General features: G+C 44.4%; 1 protein-coding gene across 5 annotated transcripts in view; it reads right to left on the reverse strand.

The window, feature by feature from the left end:
- Positions 1–15,298, reverse strand: part of ZBTB44 (zinc finger and BTB domain containing 44) — a 30,569-nt gene extending 15,271 nt beyond the window's left edge. Inside the window, exons 1-4 of one of the 5 annotated variants that reach the window (XM_053269562.1) lie at positions 14,786–15,297; positions 13,724–13,944; positions 12,025–12,086; positions 1,607–2,670 (exon numbers count right to left, since the gene is read on the reverse strand). In XM_053269562.1, the coding sequence (XP_053125537.1) occupies positions 1,607–2,670; positions 12,025–12,086; positions 13,724–13,843 (1,246 nt within the window). In that variant the 5' untranslated portion in view covers positions 13,844–13,944; positions 14,786–15,297. Of the gene's footprint in view, positions 1–1,606; positions 2,671–12,024; positions 12,087–13,723; positions 13,945–14,785 lie in introns of all 5 variants that reach the window. The other 4 variants (XM_053269561.1, XM_053269565.1, XM_053269563.1 and 1 more) reach the window with 4 other exon arrangements.
- Positions 15,299–16,264: the final 966 nt, after the last annotated feature.

A 16,264-nucleotide genomic window follows, 5' to 3' on the forward strand; every position in this document is an offset into this window, starting at 1 on the left:
CTGTTGATGGTGTCTACCTTATGTTTCTTTGTAGAGTGTGAGCCCTTTGGAGACAGGGGACCATCTGACTCACTTTGAGAACCTCTTTTTGTGGAAAAGTGGTACATTTTTTTAAAAAATGAACGTGATAATGAGAAGACAACACCACTAGATGCTACGGGGTTCTAACAATGACAATCAAACCAAACAAAGAACCCTAAAAATTATTAAAATACCCAATACAACTCATTAAATATATGAACTATGATGTAAACATTTAATAGTACCAAGGCAACAAAATTACTATTAAAATTCTTATAAATAAAAATGTCAGATAAAGACCCATGTGAGATCCAAATTCTACATCCTAAAAGATCCCAAATTTCCTAAAGAAACAACTCATTCCATTAAATACTAAGACGATCCTAAAATCCCAGATTTTAAATCTCAATTTCACTAGATGTACTCAAATCCAATTCCCAGATAGGGTATCAGATGAAATCTTAGAATGAATTTCCAAGAGAGAAATTGTTCACAAAATGCCAAATCACATCTCCACTAAATATGATAAAATTCAGTTCCCAGATGAAATAAATATTTTCCCGAGTGTAAAATGGACTCACAAAAAAGAAGAGACAGCCTCATTAATAGTTCTGTTCAGACATGCTCTAAGTGGGTACACTGGTATGGTATGGAGGAAATAGGAACACACTGGCTAGACATGCCTTCTATAGCCGCACTCCCTGTTTGCCGCGAGGAGAAATGGTCTTGTGGTAACAAGCAGGAATTGTGTTAACAAGCAGAAGGTTCCAAGTTCCCTCTCTGGCATCTCCAAGGTAGGGCTGAGAGAGATCCCTGCCTGCAACCTTGGAGAAATCGCTGCCAGTCTGTGTAGACAATACTGAGCTAGATGCACCAATGGTCTGTTCAGTGCTTGCCTGCTGAAGCAAGTGATGAACCCAGGGAAAAACTCTTCCTGTGATCCGGATGCTGGCCATACAGCAGTCCAAATCACACAATAAACTTAGCACCCATTTTAAGAACACCTGAACAGGGTCCCCCCGCCCCCCACTAAACATTGAGGCTCTTCTCACGTGAGAAGAGCCTGGGGAGGGTTAGCGGAGAGAGCGGGCTTAGCCCACTCTCCCCGCAGACGACCCAGCAGTCTGCTCTGGGCGGCCAAACCGGCCGCCCACACGACTGCTGGCTCTGTTATGGAGCCGGCGGGACTGGGAGGATAGGGGGCAGTGCGGCCCCCAGAAGCTCCAGCATGCCCTGCACGAGCGTGCAGGACGTACTGGAGAGACCCCTAAGCCGGGAGGCTGCTTTTCAGCCTCCCGGTTGGGGGTCTACTCGTGAGTTGCCGCACCGTGGAGCTGCACCGCAGCAACTCACGATCGGAAAGCCCGGGTTAGCGGAGCGCTTGCTCCGCTAACCTGGGTTTAGGGGAGGGCTACTTAAACGAGTGACCCACTTTGACTCACTGGGCCCGGTGAGTCTCACGATCAGTGGGAAGCAGGCTAAGCACCCTTAGCCCATTTTCCACTGATCGTCAGAATTGATTTAAATACCCTTGCATACTGCCTCAAATTAAATCACATTAAAATACAAAGAGACATGGTTCTACCTATAGAAGATGACTGTGGGCTGATCAAAAGGTCCTCCTGAACTTGTTCGCTTCCTGGAACTGTCTGCTGATCACTCAGAGAACTTTGGGATGCACTGACAGGCTGGGATACTTCCTCGTGAACTTCCTCGTCACTTAACCTTTCCACTTTGACACGCACATCTTCTTCAATCACCAGGGGTGAGCTGGCCTTTGTGCTCTCACAAGTCACGTAATCAGCAATTCTCCTGGATGCTTCGGATGGACCAGGCACTTCTAGAGTCCGAGAATTCTCTACTTGTTTCACTTTCTCCGGCTGAAGTCTCCGATCAATTCCAAAAGGAAAAGTCCAAGGAAAAGCTAAGGAAGAGTCTACAGGATGACTTCTGGACTCTGCATAGGAAGCGGAAGGATTCAGAATCTGCGGGGAGTTTGTCTGAGTGCTACATTTAAGCGGACTTTCTGGTGACATAACTATGTAGCTTTTGCGCTTCCGCCGCGACTCTCTGCAAACAGGAATGGTTCTATCTACCACACTGCACTCTGAAGAAACTGGAGAAAGGCTGCCATCTCGAGAGGTAAAATTACAGTTTGCACTGTTTTCCTGTCCTGTATCTAGCACCTTTTCTTGCTGGCTACTAGGCGTGTTCCATAAAATGCTCGACTTCATGAACTCGGAACAGGTGCTAGCAACACTGAACATTTGCATATAGCTAGCAGCAGCCAAGACATCAATAATATTTTCTGTGTTAATAGACAATGTTGCTGTGTAAGCATATTCCAGGAGCGGCATGAAGCCAGTCACCGTCACATGATGCAAATCGAGGACGCTTTTGCTGTCATCTTCTGCTTGGCCGACCAGCTTGGAACGGAAGAACTCACTGCAGGCTGCCAGTACCACTTTGTGTGCTCTGAAGATTTTGTCTTGGACACGAATGGTGATGTCGCAGAAATGTCCATCATTACGCAGCATGTTAAGCTTCCCAAGCATCTCCTGGCTGTGAGCAGGGGAATTGTGGGTAAATGTTTTGACGCCCATTTTTTCCTTTTTGACAATATCCACAATATGAGAGATCAAAACTGACCTAGAAAGGGGGGAAAAAGTCCATGGTGAAGGAAGCAATTGCCACAATAATGAATACAACGATAGTAAATTTACACAAGTAAGAAAACATGCATAATTTTACTTTGAAGGAAGGGGAATTAGGAAAATATGTTCATCAGAAAACATGACCACTACCATGTGCTCAAACTCAACTTTAAAGCAATATATTAAAGTCAGCAATATTATTTCTGTAGTCTTGCTAACTTGGAGAAATTATTTTGCTAGTATGCCTTCTACCTCAAACCACAAGTGTACAAGGCTGAAGATCTGCATGCTAACTGGCTGTGGAAAAAGGATGACTTTGCCTTGTGGCGCTTTAAATTAAAATTAACCATTTTGGTCAGCTGGATTAGGGTGAAAGATGAACTGGACCAGGAAAAGGTCTATGGAATTAACTCCCATAATGTTACTTGGCCCACAATGGTGTGATGGACAAAACATTTTTCGGGCGGCCCCAAGTCGGGGTTGTACCACATGTGTGTTTGAGGCAGAGCTGTTATATCAGTGTAAAATTTGCATCTAAGTTATCAGTCTGGTTCAAAGTATATAATTTAGGGAGGTAATAAGAGAAAAAACACTTCATCTAAATGTTTAAGGAAGCTTTGCCTCTATAGTGCATTTTATACTGAGAATTTACTTTAGTGGCAGTCTATTCCTTCTGGTAAATTATTCTTGTTGTTCTATTGAAAAACAGCCAATTTTGACCTCATTTTCCTGTCTTGTTTCTGCTTTTTCACTCATCAGATTGCAAACTACTTCAAGAGAAAAAAATTTGTCTTCTGGAGCACAAAATCAACTGACTAGTATTACAAAGATCACATGGCTCATCTATTTCAATAGCTAGACATTAAAAATGGAACACTAACAATTTAACAAGACAAAGTCTGATGACTATGGCTATGTGGATTTAGAATGAAATTCCATACCATTCGGAAGAGAAAAGTTAAGCTTAAAATATAACACTTCTTTTTTCATTCAAGTGTCTGAAATCCATTTGAACCACATAGGTCAATGAAAGCATCAGCCTTGAGAATATCATTGAGCTAGCACAAATAAACGATGACTACTTCACTAAACCCAAACTATTACTCACTGAACTCTGTGTGTGTGTTTAAACTCCTCCTAATTTTCTAGTGTGACAATGAGGCTCTTCACACAATCAGTGTGAAGAGCCTGAACGGGGTTTGCGGGAAGAGTGGGCTTAGCCTGCTCTCCCTACAGAGGATCATTCCTGCAGCCCTGGGAAGCCAGATTTAGCCGCTCACATGTCTGCCAGCTCCGTCACAGAGCCGGCAGGGATCGGGGGCCGTGTGGCCCCCGGAAGTTCCAGGATGCCCCATGCGAGTGCGCGGGGCATCCTGGAGAGACCCCCAAGCCCGGGAGGCTGCTTGCAGTCTCCCAGTCGGAGGTCTCCTCATGTGTTGCCACGGCGCGGCAATACACGATCAAATAAATGGGGTTAGCGGAGTGCTTGCTCATTAGGTCTAAATGGGAACAAGCTAAGAATACAACATATGAGGAGTTCCTGCCAGATTGCAATCCAGAAGACAGTACATAGATACACAGGAAGCTGCCTTATACCAAGTCAGACCATTGATCCACCTAGCTCATCACTATCTGAATTGACTGTCAGTGGCTCTCCAAGGTTTCAGGCAGGAGTCTTTCCCAGCCCTACCTGGAGATGTTAGGGATTGAACCGGGGACCTTCTGCATGCAAAGCAGATGGTCTACTACTGAGCTACAGTTTGCCACCACTGTGCCTTCTGCTCCATTCCTTTTTGGATCCTTTTGCTCACCTTTCTGCCCATCTGAAAGTCCTGCTCGCTTCAGCAGATGGTGAAGGAAATGGACAAAGTACACAGCTGCCACAACACAAACTCTCCCGATGCCTCCATGTTGTTAAAGGAAAATGTAGGTTCTCCATCTGGCAACCCTATCCCCGAGACATCCTGGATCATTATACTGTTATGCTCCAAGAGTAGGACCTTCTAGTACCAGAGGAAGGTATGAATACACGGAGCAGGAAAAGCCTGTCTTCATTCCCAGACTGCCCTACTAGAGACTCTCATAGGAACATAGGAAGCTGCCATATACTGAGTCAGACCATTGGTCTATCTAGCTCAGTATTGTCTTCACAGTCTAGCGGTGGCTTCTCCAAGGTGGCAGGCAGGAATCTCTCTCAGCCCTATCTTGGATAAGCCAGGGAGGGAACTTGAAACCTTCTGCTCTTCCCAGAGCAGCTCCATCCCCTGAGGAGAATATCTTACAGTGTTCACACTTCTAGTCTCCCTTTCTACCAGAAGACCAGCTCTCCTCTCATGTGAGGTGAGCCCCAGGAGCCAGCAATGTCCACACTTTCATGGCCTGAGATGACAGTAGGCGGATCCTCAGCTCTGCTGGAGCCTGAAAAATAGGCAGGGCTCCCTTAAGCACTAATACTTTCCTTAGAGGAGGGACTGGAAGGCTCATAGTAGTAGTATTTAGACCCTCACCTGGATCCAGATCATTGTTAGAGCGGCAACCTTGGATTGTTACTGCTTTTGGAGGGCTTCCACGTTACCAGGAATCCAAATTCTGGATGTTTAAGACAATACCCAGGCTCTAAGAATATAAGAATTGCACTGCTGGATCAAATCAAGGCTCCATTTGGTACAGCATTGTGTTTCTGAAAGCACTCAGGCATGTCCAAGGTTGAAGGCAATGCGCCACCACAACTGGTACTGGTATATTGCCTCTGAATATTACTTTAATTTAGCGATCATAGCTAGTAACTATGCTATGTATATTAGATCTCAGATTTTCCCGATCAGGTGAGAGTCATTCAGAATTACCTCTGGGTACATGTATGGGTTTGTGGGTTTCTATGGTAGAAGTGGCTTATTGTGCAATGTGGCTATGTCTTGATGAAATACAGCCCATATAGCTGTTTTCAGCCTTCACCTTTGTTTGCACCAACTTGTTTGGAGCAGCTACTGAAATTGGGACAAAAACAGTTTGAGAAGAGTGTTTGTGAGATGCTGAGGTGTCCACATAACCTTAAGAAGCTTCTGCATTTTCATATGCTGTTAAATCCTCTGAACCAGCTGGTGGTGTAGACCCTTAGGCACCTGTACTTACCAGCACCTCTATCTATACACAGCAAGGAAAGATACTCAATGAAATAAAATACTACTTTGACTTGAGCAAATATTCTCTAAGCTTCAAAAGGTCAAAGCCGGGCAATTAGATTGCCTTTCAATATGAAACACAGAGTGAATGAAGGCTATACTCTGTAGAAAGGGTGTGTGGATATAGAAATATTGGGGAACTGAGCTACCAATATAAAATGTTGTTCTAAAATCTATGCATCTGTTTAAGATCTATTAGAATAAAACTACTGCATTTTATTCTATGCTGAAGTAATGGAGTTAACATGAAAGGAGAGGAGAGCTGGTCTTGTGGTAGCAAGCACGACTTGTCCCCTTAGCTAAGCAGGGTCTGCCCTGGTTGCATACAAAAGGGAGACTTGATGTGTGAGCACTGTAAGATATTGCCCTTAGGGGATGGAGCTGCTCTGGGAAGAGCAGAAGGTTTCAAGTTCCCTCCCTGGCATCTCCAAGATAGGGCTGAGAGAGATTCCTGCCTGCAACCTTGGAGAAGCCACTGCCGGTCAGACAATACTGAGCAAGATGGACCTATGGTCTGACTCAGTATATGGCAGCTTCCTATGTTCCTATGTGTTCCTAACCTGAACAGCAAATACAGATATGCAGCAGTTATGGTACAATTGAGTGCTTAGCTAATCAGTTGTTCTTGGTTTCTCTTCCTCCAAACACCAGGTCCCCTCTGCAATAAAAGCAGTAGTTCTTGGGTATAAACGGTAACACCATCTTATCTTCCCTTCCCAACTTCCCAGCAATAATCTCCTCTCATGTAGAAAGCCAATAAATCCTCTTATGAAATCTAACTACCTGCAAGTAGTCCATGACTTGGCTCTGTTAATCAACCATGGTTTTTATATTTTTAACCACAGAACCAATAATAAATGATCCTACCTCACTATACCTTGGGAGGACAATAACAGTAGCTTCTTCTAAAGCAGGCCTAATCAATTTAGGTGCCCCAGCTGTTTGGGGACTACAACTTCCATAATCCCCAGCCACAGTGGCCAATAGCCAGGGATTCTGGGAATTGTAGGTCAGCAGAGCTGAAGTTGAGCAGCCCTGTTCTAAAGGCACTGAAAACTAGTCTGTCGCTCTTGAATACAATACAGAAAGTGCACTGCTTTCCAGAAACTTTAATACTTCAAGACTGCTATCTTCCTGTAGTATTTCTGGAGCCTGAAGAAATCACAAGAGGTAAGCCAACCTTTTCAAGTATAGTAAGAGTTTAATTGCTCCATCTGATACTCCTGCTGCTTTCAGTAATACTTGTGAATTTCTAAATATAGCACAACTTTCTCCTTATACTGGAATGGGCATCTAAGGTCAGCTTAAGACAGTAATATCTAAGATAACATTAGGTATGATCTGTTGCCTTTTAGATGCTGTACTACCAAAGAGATACTTTAATGACTTCTCATTACCTGTGTGGGTTGCAATCCTGAACAAAGTTAAATGACCTAACTCCCTACCAATAGAAGGCAGGCGGTTCTGAACAGCTTTACTGTATGCAGGATTGTTGATAGTGCTTGCTATTGTCTTAATGCTGCAAGGTTTTGCTTTTAACAGTGTTACCCACTTGGAGCAATTTCTCTTGACAGGGAAGTGGGTTACATTTTTTTAAAACAAAAGTTAAATTGCAACAATGAGTGCTTGGTTCCAGTGTCACCCAGCTAGTTCAGCCATGATACTAGCTGGGTGACTCTGGGCCAGTCACTTCTCTCTCAGCCTAACCTACTTCACAGGGTTGTTGTGAGGAGAAACCTAAGTATGTAGTACACTGCTCTGGGCTCCTTGGAGGAAGAGCGGGATATAAAATGTAAAATTAATAATAATAAAAATAATAATAAGTGTCCTTGCTCCATGAAATGTGATTTGGTATTGACAGAGCTATATCTAAGTGTGTGGGGTGGGTGGGTGGGGGAGTGTGTTAATATGCATTCCATCTTCAGCTTGATAAGCAAGCTAAAGAGCTAAAATACTAGAATAGGTATGGGCATGCACAATAATTCCAACGCTTAGCATAAAAAAAGTCCCACTAATCTTTTTTTCAATGGAAGAGTTAAGACAAGATGCGACAATACTATTTGTCATGCGTAAAATTTCCAGGAAGTCTGAAGCCATGGAAGACTGATTTTGGGTGGGTTTTTTGGGGAAACTAAAATCTATGCAATCCTTAAAGATATTACAATGAATTCTTTAGTATATCATACCTAACAATGAATTCTTTAGTATATCATACCTGTAGAAATGCACTCCCATGCATATTTATTTGGGATAAAGACCCATTGAGCTCACTGGAACTTGCTTCTGAGTAAACATGCATAGGAATGCACTGTAAGAGTTACGAACAAAGCTGGCTATCCTGAACCAAAGTCTGCTTGATCTACATCCAGTAAATACGTGTCAAAATGTCACAACCCTAATTTCCCTAAAATCTTTCTCTGAAGGCTCCCTAGTTTGATTCTGAGCTTTCATTTTAAGCTTTACGCGCTCTGGAAAACTGTGTGCACGAACTGAAACGAGCTCTCAACTCTTCTGTATGTATGTCCCTTGACTGTATGTACTGACAGACAGTATCTGTGTTGTTGCATGCAGGAATCTGAGAGTTGGAGGTTGTAATACACAAAAGCCTTGCTGCCATAGTGTAGCAGCAACATGCTTGGCAAACTCCAAGAATGCACTCCTGGAACAAATACCTGAAGATTTTATGTATTCTGCAACATTTGAACACACTTCTACAGGTCAAGTCCCAAGCAGGTTACTGGTGTAAAACAGTATAGGTGGCCATTAACTGCGGGGGTTCCATTCCGGTCTACAACTGCGGATAATGAGACCCTGAGTCAATAGGAATTAGTGGTGGTGGTGTTGTGTCAGGTTCCTTGAGGTTAAAAAAAGGAGGCAGAAATAAGAGCAATAAAGTGCTGTACCATGCTCTTCAGCTGTCCAGCAATGCCCCCCTCCCCCGCAAACCTTCAATTCCTCTGATTTTATGTGAAAAACCATGGGAATTTTTTTTGCTTAAAAAAAAAAAAAGGTTCTGTGTTGCAAAATGGTGGCTAGAAATGACATTGGATAGACAAATTTTGCCTGTTTTTTTGAACCATGGATAATGAAGTTGGGTCTATATAGCCCAACCATGTGTGTCAGGACCATGGTTAACAAGGGCCACCTGTAGTGATGCTATAACTACTAACCTTGGAATCTAATATTGACAGCATTGTGAATCAGTTGTGTAACTTCTCTTAAAACAATGATTTAAAATGTCACCTATCATTCATAAGCTTTTAGTCTCCCCCCTCCCGCAAGCTTCCTTTTCAGGCCTCCCCAAACAGGTTCTCTTTTAACCTATTTCTTTCCCATTGCTACTTGTCCTGCTGCTGAGGTGCATATGCATTCATCAACCCACCCACTAAACTTACATAAGCTACCTCTTTGTAAAAGGAAGAGACTTTCAGGAATCTTGCTCAAGTTCAAACAAGACAAGTATCTGGCACTGTCCTCACCCTCTTTTACACTGCGTCAACTTTATTAGAGCAATTGTCTGAACAAAACTATACATGTTAAGATCCCTTTAAAGGAACCCCAAATAAGTTTTCTTTATGTTTCAGGATCAGTACAGACATGCCAGCATAAATTAGCCTTTCTTAGAAATACTGCTGAGGGAAGATCTAGAGCTCTATTACTTGTAACATTTTGTGTGTGTGTGGATCAAGGTTCACTAAGATGATTGAGTTGATGGGCTGTGAGTATGTTTCATCTCTGGAAGGAGCCCTTCTACAGTATTTACCTTTTCCTTGCCCTGAGCCATAGGAAAGGGTGTGAGATATACTTAGTTCTTTGCATATGCTGCTGCTGCTTACAACAGCCTAGAAACTACTACTGTAGGGAGTTTATCTGACAGTTATGCAGGACTGACTCTGGCTACTTAATGAGCAAAACTTTTGCAGTGCCCGAAGGCCTTCACATTTATTTACCATTTTCTTGGACTGAGTCCTGAAAGTAAGAACAACTTTTGACCTGACTTCTAGGAGACACTAAATTAAAATTAAATGGAGGAAGAGGTAAAGATGCTCACCTGCAAAGCCCTCTATCATACTATTTTTTTCTAAAACAGATGCCAGTTTGAACCAAAAAAAAAATCTAGTTTTGTTTTTGGTCAGTTAGAAATTTAAGGGGAACCAGCAGCAAAAGCTTATGCAACTTTGGCTATATTTTCTGTGTTGGTTGAATCGGGGGGGGGGGCCTGTTTCCCCCTTTAGGTCTCTCTTCTTCTCTTTAAACTTTCTAAACCCGTCCTCAAGTTTTATTACCAATTTTTTTCCTCAAAGGTGGTGGTTACATTCACTTAGAGAGATTATTAACTTTTTTGTAGAATAACTTTTGGAATTTATTTCAAGCCTGACTTAAGTGAGAAAATGCTCTTTGCTCTACCTACATGTGGGCTAGAAAACCCTGATTATGTCTCCTCAATGGAACAACTAGAGCAGGTTGTATGAATTATCTGCATCTAGCTACACAACTAGTTATCTGTAGGAAGAACTGTGTGGCAGCAGTTCTGGACACTTGTTCTCCACTCCCAGATTTGGTTGTTAGGGGCAGGGGGAGAGTTAGCTCTTTCCCCCACCACCCAGGATAAGATACGTAGAACTGCCACTAGTGAGCCAAGAGGGAAACTCCAAGGTCCCATCTGGTGAGAATTCCAGCTTCAGCAGGACCTTCCAGAACTGACATCAAGTGAAGGATCCAAACCTTGAGTTCAGTCCAGGGTGGAAGATCTACATATAGAAGACCACCCTGATAAAAATTTATTAAATGTTTGTAAGCTACCTTGAAGACTTAAATGGTGGACATGCAGGGTAAAAATCTGTTTGTTAAAATCACCTTCCAAATACAAGATTTTGTCCAAATTGCTCCAAAATATGCATTTTTTTTAAAAAAGGATAGCACAGTAGGGTGACAAGTTTCAGTTGTACAATATTGTTAACTTCCCACTGGACCATGTTTCTTCTGGTTGGGTGGGGTAAAGCTAATTGAGCCATTTTTGGAAGGGCAGTATATAAATCAAATAAATAATATGCATGTACATTTTTATGCCACTTTGATTTAAAAAATTCCCTGTGTAGTTTACAATGGATTAAGTAGTCTTAATAAAACCATATCGCAATAAAATAACACTGCACAAAAAATCAGAAGCACAGAGAAAAACCATTTAGGGGAGCCTTTCAATAAACATCAGCAAAGCAAGTGGGAACAACCAAGTTCTTGCCAGCCTTCAGAAGGCCAACAGAGATGGAGCTGTGCCAGGGATTTAACCTGGAACCAGGGCTGAGGAAATCCACTAGTCTACTAGTCTGTGACGAGTGAAAATTGATGCCCGACAAGTGCAAAAAATTCCTGATGAGTAATGTACCAACATAGCTTGAGGAACCATCTGACAAGTAAAATATGTTTTCTGGCTGATAAATGTATTTTACGTTTGTCAGTCAATATTTCTTCACCCTTGCCTGGAACCTTCTGCATGCAAAGGATGTGCTCTACCACAGAGCTACAGTGCCTTCCACAAATGTAGTCCTTTGTTGGAAATACAGATACAGCATTGATAAAGGGAACTTAAGCAAATTATTTCCTGGTCCAAACAGATTCTAGACCAGGGATTCTCAAACTTGGGTCCTCAGGTGTTATTGGACTTCAGCTCCCATAATCCCCAGCCTCAGTGGCCTTTGGTTGGGGATTATGGGAGTTGAAGTCCAATAACACCTGAGGACCCAAGTTTGAGAATCCCTGCTCTAGACTGTAGTTAAGCCATATTAAATGCCATTGCTCTATGTGGGCTGATAGTTCTTCCTGCAGATGCAGCACCACACAACTTTACCAGCCCGGGAATAGAAGGCAGACAGGGAAAGCAATACTACATTTCTTAACCTCCAGGAATATACTAGCAAGATTTATCAGTCACAACAGACTCTTCCAAACTGCAGGATTAGTTATTTTACTATTATAAATAGTTAGGTCAGGGGAAAATAAACAAACTACTGAGGCATTATATAGTGGATGTCTGCCCTGATGTAGAGTTGAATTTCTGAAGAAAAATAGGGCCCTCTCACCATGAACGCCACAACATATTCAGCTATATTTTAAATTATCTCTTGCTGCAAGAAACTCACAAGAACACATACAATTTCTTAACCCACCTGTGCTTCATCTTTGTGGAAGTGATCACGTAGATGAAAGAATAGTTGTAATGTGGGTGTGCCTAGGTTAAAAATCAAGATTTACTTCAAGCATCAGTGATGGAAGAGAGGGAGGAACATGCAAAGACTAACATACCCCAGGATTCCACCAGCACAAACCTCAAGCAAAAATACTTCAAAGCCATCTGCAACCCTGATCTTGCAAACTATCTACTTTGCTTATCTGGCTTTGCAACCCAAGCTCTCTGGTACAGCTATCCCTTAGCTATAAGCACTTCTGGGTCCTGTCTGTCTAGGGACACTCAGAGCTGACCTTTGCTGCCTCACAGCAGAAACCATGTGCATGTTCCAGAAAGACACTTTGATGAACATAAACATGAAATTCTGTAGTCTAAAACAGACAGCAATTTGCTGCTGCTAATTGTTGGGATAACAGAATTAATGCAGCTTCTATATCACCTGCTGGGAAGCTGATGCCAGAACAAAGATATACTACAAACTATACACTTGTTTAAGAACTTTTCCATACACGTGACCTAGACAGTTTAACCATAGACACCATTCTTTAAGGCTGATGTTCTTTACATCAGTTTAAAATAAATGAAATCAGTGAGCTAAAGTGTGCCTAATTTAGCATAAGACCATGCTGTATGTGGTTTAGCATCATAATAGTCCTGTAAGGCTGATCATCATTTTCATTTGACATATAGATGAGCAACACATCAAGACCCAATCTCATCCTAGGCAATCCAATGAGTGAATGATTAAGCTGGCATTTAATTCCAAGTTATCTGTAGTGGCATACAGTACTATCAGGTAGCCTATGCTAAACTGCACATATGCCACAACAGACAAAACTGAATATCTGCCCACACAGGGCTGGTGAGGAAATATGATATTCTTCTGGGAGGTGCATTTTTACAACGAGGGAGAACAATTTCAGTGGATCAAGGGAACGAGAACAGAAAACAATGTTTACTGGGAAAAGAAGAATGGGGCTTTGGAAGGACTGAGGATGGGACAAGGACAGCTGAAAGAGAAATTATGTTAAAGCAATGGAAGGCAGAAAAAAGAAATTGGTCAGGGGTAGGGCACAGAAGTTATATCACTGGAGCAAAAAGTCAGGAACCAGAGCTTATAGGCACCTGCTTAGAATTTCCAAGTTGCTTTTTTAAAAAGGGGGATAGGAGTGGTCAGTAGTCTACTCAATTGCTTGTTAAGAAGCAATTACCAAGCTTCTTGGCTTCCAAGGTTGCCTTTTCCTTCATATGTCCTTTGACTTACCAAGAGCACCAAATTTCTAACTAAGGGTTTATCAAAGCACAATGGAGAAAAGTCAAGAGGTAATGAAAAGGGTTGAAGAGCCAAAGAAAGGTCTATTGTGAAAGCCTTAAACTGCAAAAGAATGAGGACAGAGGCCTATGCTATGGATTAAGCAATCTATATCATAATGTAAACAAACAAAAACAAAACAAACACAAGCAAAAAGCCAAAATAGACAGGTAATGCCAGGGGGACTGTGTTGATGCCAAGCTATTTGCAAAATCATGAACAGAAGTGAACACAACAGGTAGGAGTAGGTATCAGACTGGGTAGACTTTAATACAGAAGGGTAAAACAAGTATGTGCAATAACAAAGATAGACAAGAAACTTTTGAGGCAGGTGACATAAGAGATAGATAACTGAAAGAAGGATTACCATCACTAGAGAGAATATACAGCCAAATGCAAGGAGGGAGGGCAGTGTGGGTAAGGTGTGTGTGAAAGAAGGGTGTGTAAATGCCAGAGGACAAGGCAAACTACTCCAAGTTGACAGCATGTTGTTTGAAGCAGAAAATAAAATGAAGACACGTGGTGGGATGGTGGACTGTTGAAGTCAGCCTACACAGAGCAGGTGATTAAGTTACAGCCAAAGCCAGTCTGTGGAAATACAAAACAAGACAAAAGGCTTTGATGCAGAAAGGAGGGGGGAAATTCTGTATGTGTGTGTGTGGGGGGGAGAAGAGGGTAGTGGGCAAAGCTCAGAGGAATAAAGGGAAACGATGCCAACTTTTAAGGATGGATGGATTGTTCTTTAATAGTGTATGAGAAACAGCATGCATGCTTTTAATATATACATACACATATGTGGTGTATATACACATGTTTGTATCTCCTGATGCATAGAGCGAGGTGAATAAATGCCAGGGAAAGGGCCATTCCTACAGCCTGGGTTTGTGCATGCATGTCACAGTGGCAAACTTCAACACAGCTGGGCCTCCTTGTTTCCACCCCCCCCCCTTCTTCCTTTCCTTGGACAGTTTCTCCTGCGGCTGGAAGCCATCCTGGCACCACGGACCTGCCGGGCTTTTTGTTTTGGGGAGGGGCTTGGTGTTGCTTCCAACCTCTCCCCACCCACCCCACTTCGCCGAGCCGAACCTAAAGCACATCAATAACAACACGCGGGGGGGGGGGGAGAGCAGATGCCAGGGCGTGGGAAGAGGAGGTGGAAGGCGGGCAGAGATGAGGCTGGCGGGGGGCTCAGCCACGGTGGGCAGCGGCAAGCAGGGCAGGGGATCCGGTCGAGCTCACCGCAAGAGGCCAGCCACCACCTGCCCCCCCCCCCCCCCCGCGCAGCTGCAGGTGGCGAGGGAGGGAGGAAGAGGATGGAAGGCTCAGCGAGAGGGGCGGGGCTTGCGCGCGGGGGCGGGGCTCGCTCGTGGGACCCCGCCCCCTCCTCCGTCAGGCCCCCAACCCACCCGCTCCCCGCAGACCCCATTACCTGCTCTCTTGGTGAGGCCCTCCCCTTCTCCGGGCGCGGTAGGCGTATGTCTAAGTCTCTATAGATCGCGCGAAGCGGCGAGAGGCCGAGCCTGCCTTCGGTGTTCCTCCTGCCCGGGCCTCAGCCGCCGCCGCCGCCGCCCCCTTCTCCTCCTCCTAACTCGGCCCGCGTCTAGGCCCCTGCTGGGCCATGGCGGCCGCCGTCGCCGCCGCCGCCACCATCGTAGCCGTCGGGCTCGCGCCGCGGGCGTTGAGACTGAGAAGGGGAGGGGGGCGAAGGAGAGAGAGAGGCAGGCAGGAGGCCCGCGCGCCCCGACGCAGGCGCGGTGGGGAGGAGGCGCGGGGCCACTCACGCGAGAGCGGGCGGGCTGGCTGGCGCGCGGGGGGCCCAGGCGCTCGCGTTCCTCTCCCTCCTCCGCCTCCCCCCGCCCGCTGCTCTCTCTCTCACGCCAGCCTAGCCTAGCCTAGCCGGGCACTTTGTTTGTGTCCCACAATGCAACGCGGCGGCGGCTGTGGAAGGAGACGAGGGAGGGAGGGATTCGGCGCGAGACGGGGTGGGCGGGGTCGAGCGCTGCGGGGGCGGTCGCCCGACCAGGGGAGGGGAGGAGCGCGGCGCGGGTGGGCGGGGCTCAGGGCTAGGCGGTGGGGGCGGGGCTCCCGGGAGGGTGAAGCTGCGTGTTGCGGCGGTGGGGTGGGGGCGGGGCGTCGCCGAGCGGGAAGCGCGCGTGGGTTTGCAGACAAAGGAAAAAAGAAAAGTCTGTTTTCATCTGCTGTTAACTCAAGGGAATTAGCCAGCCACCTTACTTATTAGCAAGTATCATTATTGTTGTTTCGTCTTGTTTTATTTTAAAAACACGCACCCCAGGCAGCTTTTAAAAAGCACAGCAATATTTAAAAAAAGACACGCAGCAAGCAGCTTTTTAAAAAAAGGCGCTGCAGATTTTGTTTTTATGGGTTTGTTTGTTTTGAAATCGTCTTATAATCAAAGCAACAGGTCAGATCAGTGCACTGCAAAAACAGGAGACAGTATATTCATTCATCTCAGTCATTTAACTCCAAGTAACGTTTTAAAAAAACCACCCTATAACCAGAACAAAACAACCTGTCAGTGCAAAAATAGAGCACACACATTTCAAGCCGCATTTCAAAAGGCACTCCAAGCAACATTGCCTTGCTATATCATGACCATGTGCATCTGTCAATAAGGACACAATGCAATACAATACACCAACACTCCCATGTAAAGCTATTGTATCTGTTATATTCATTACTTCTTCGGTCTGATCAACTCGTTGCTGAAGATTTGCAAAGGAATCTTGTCTCCAAATAAGACTTTCGGAAGAGTCACGTAATTATGAGTATCTCTGAGTAGGTTTTAAACATAAGTTGACCCTTTCAGCCAGATATGTGCTCAGTGATGTCCTTCACAGGGATCAAAGCAATAAGCCATAAAGTGCATCTTCTACTTCTCCCAGCTTTA

This window comes from Hemicordylus capensis, chromosome 8 (genome assembly GCF_027244095.1).
Source record: "Hemicordylus capensis ecotype Gifberg chromosome 8, rHemCap1.1.pri, whole genome shotgun sequence".
NCBI lineage: Eukaryota > Metazoa > Chordata > Lepidosauria > Squamata > Cordylidae > Hemicordylus > Hemicordylus capensis.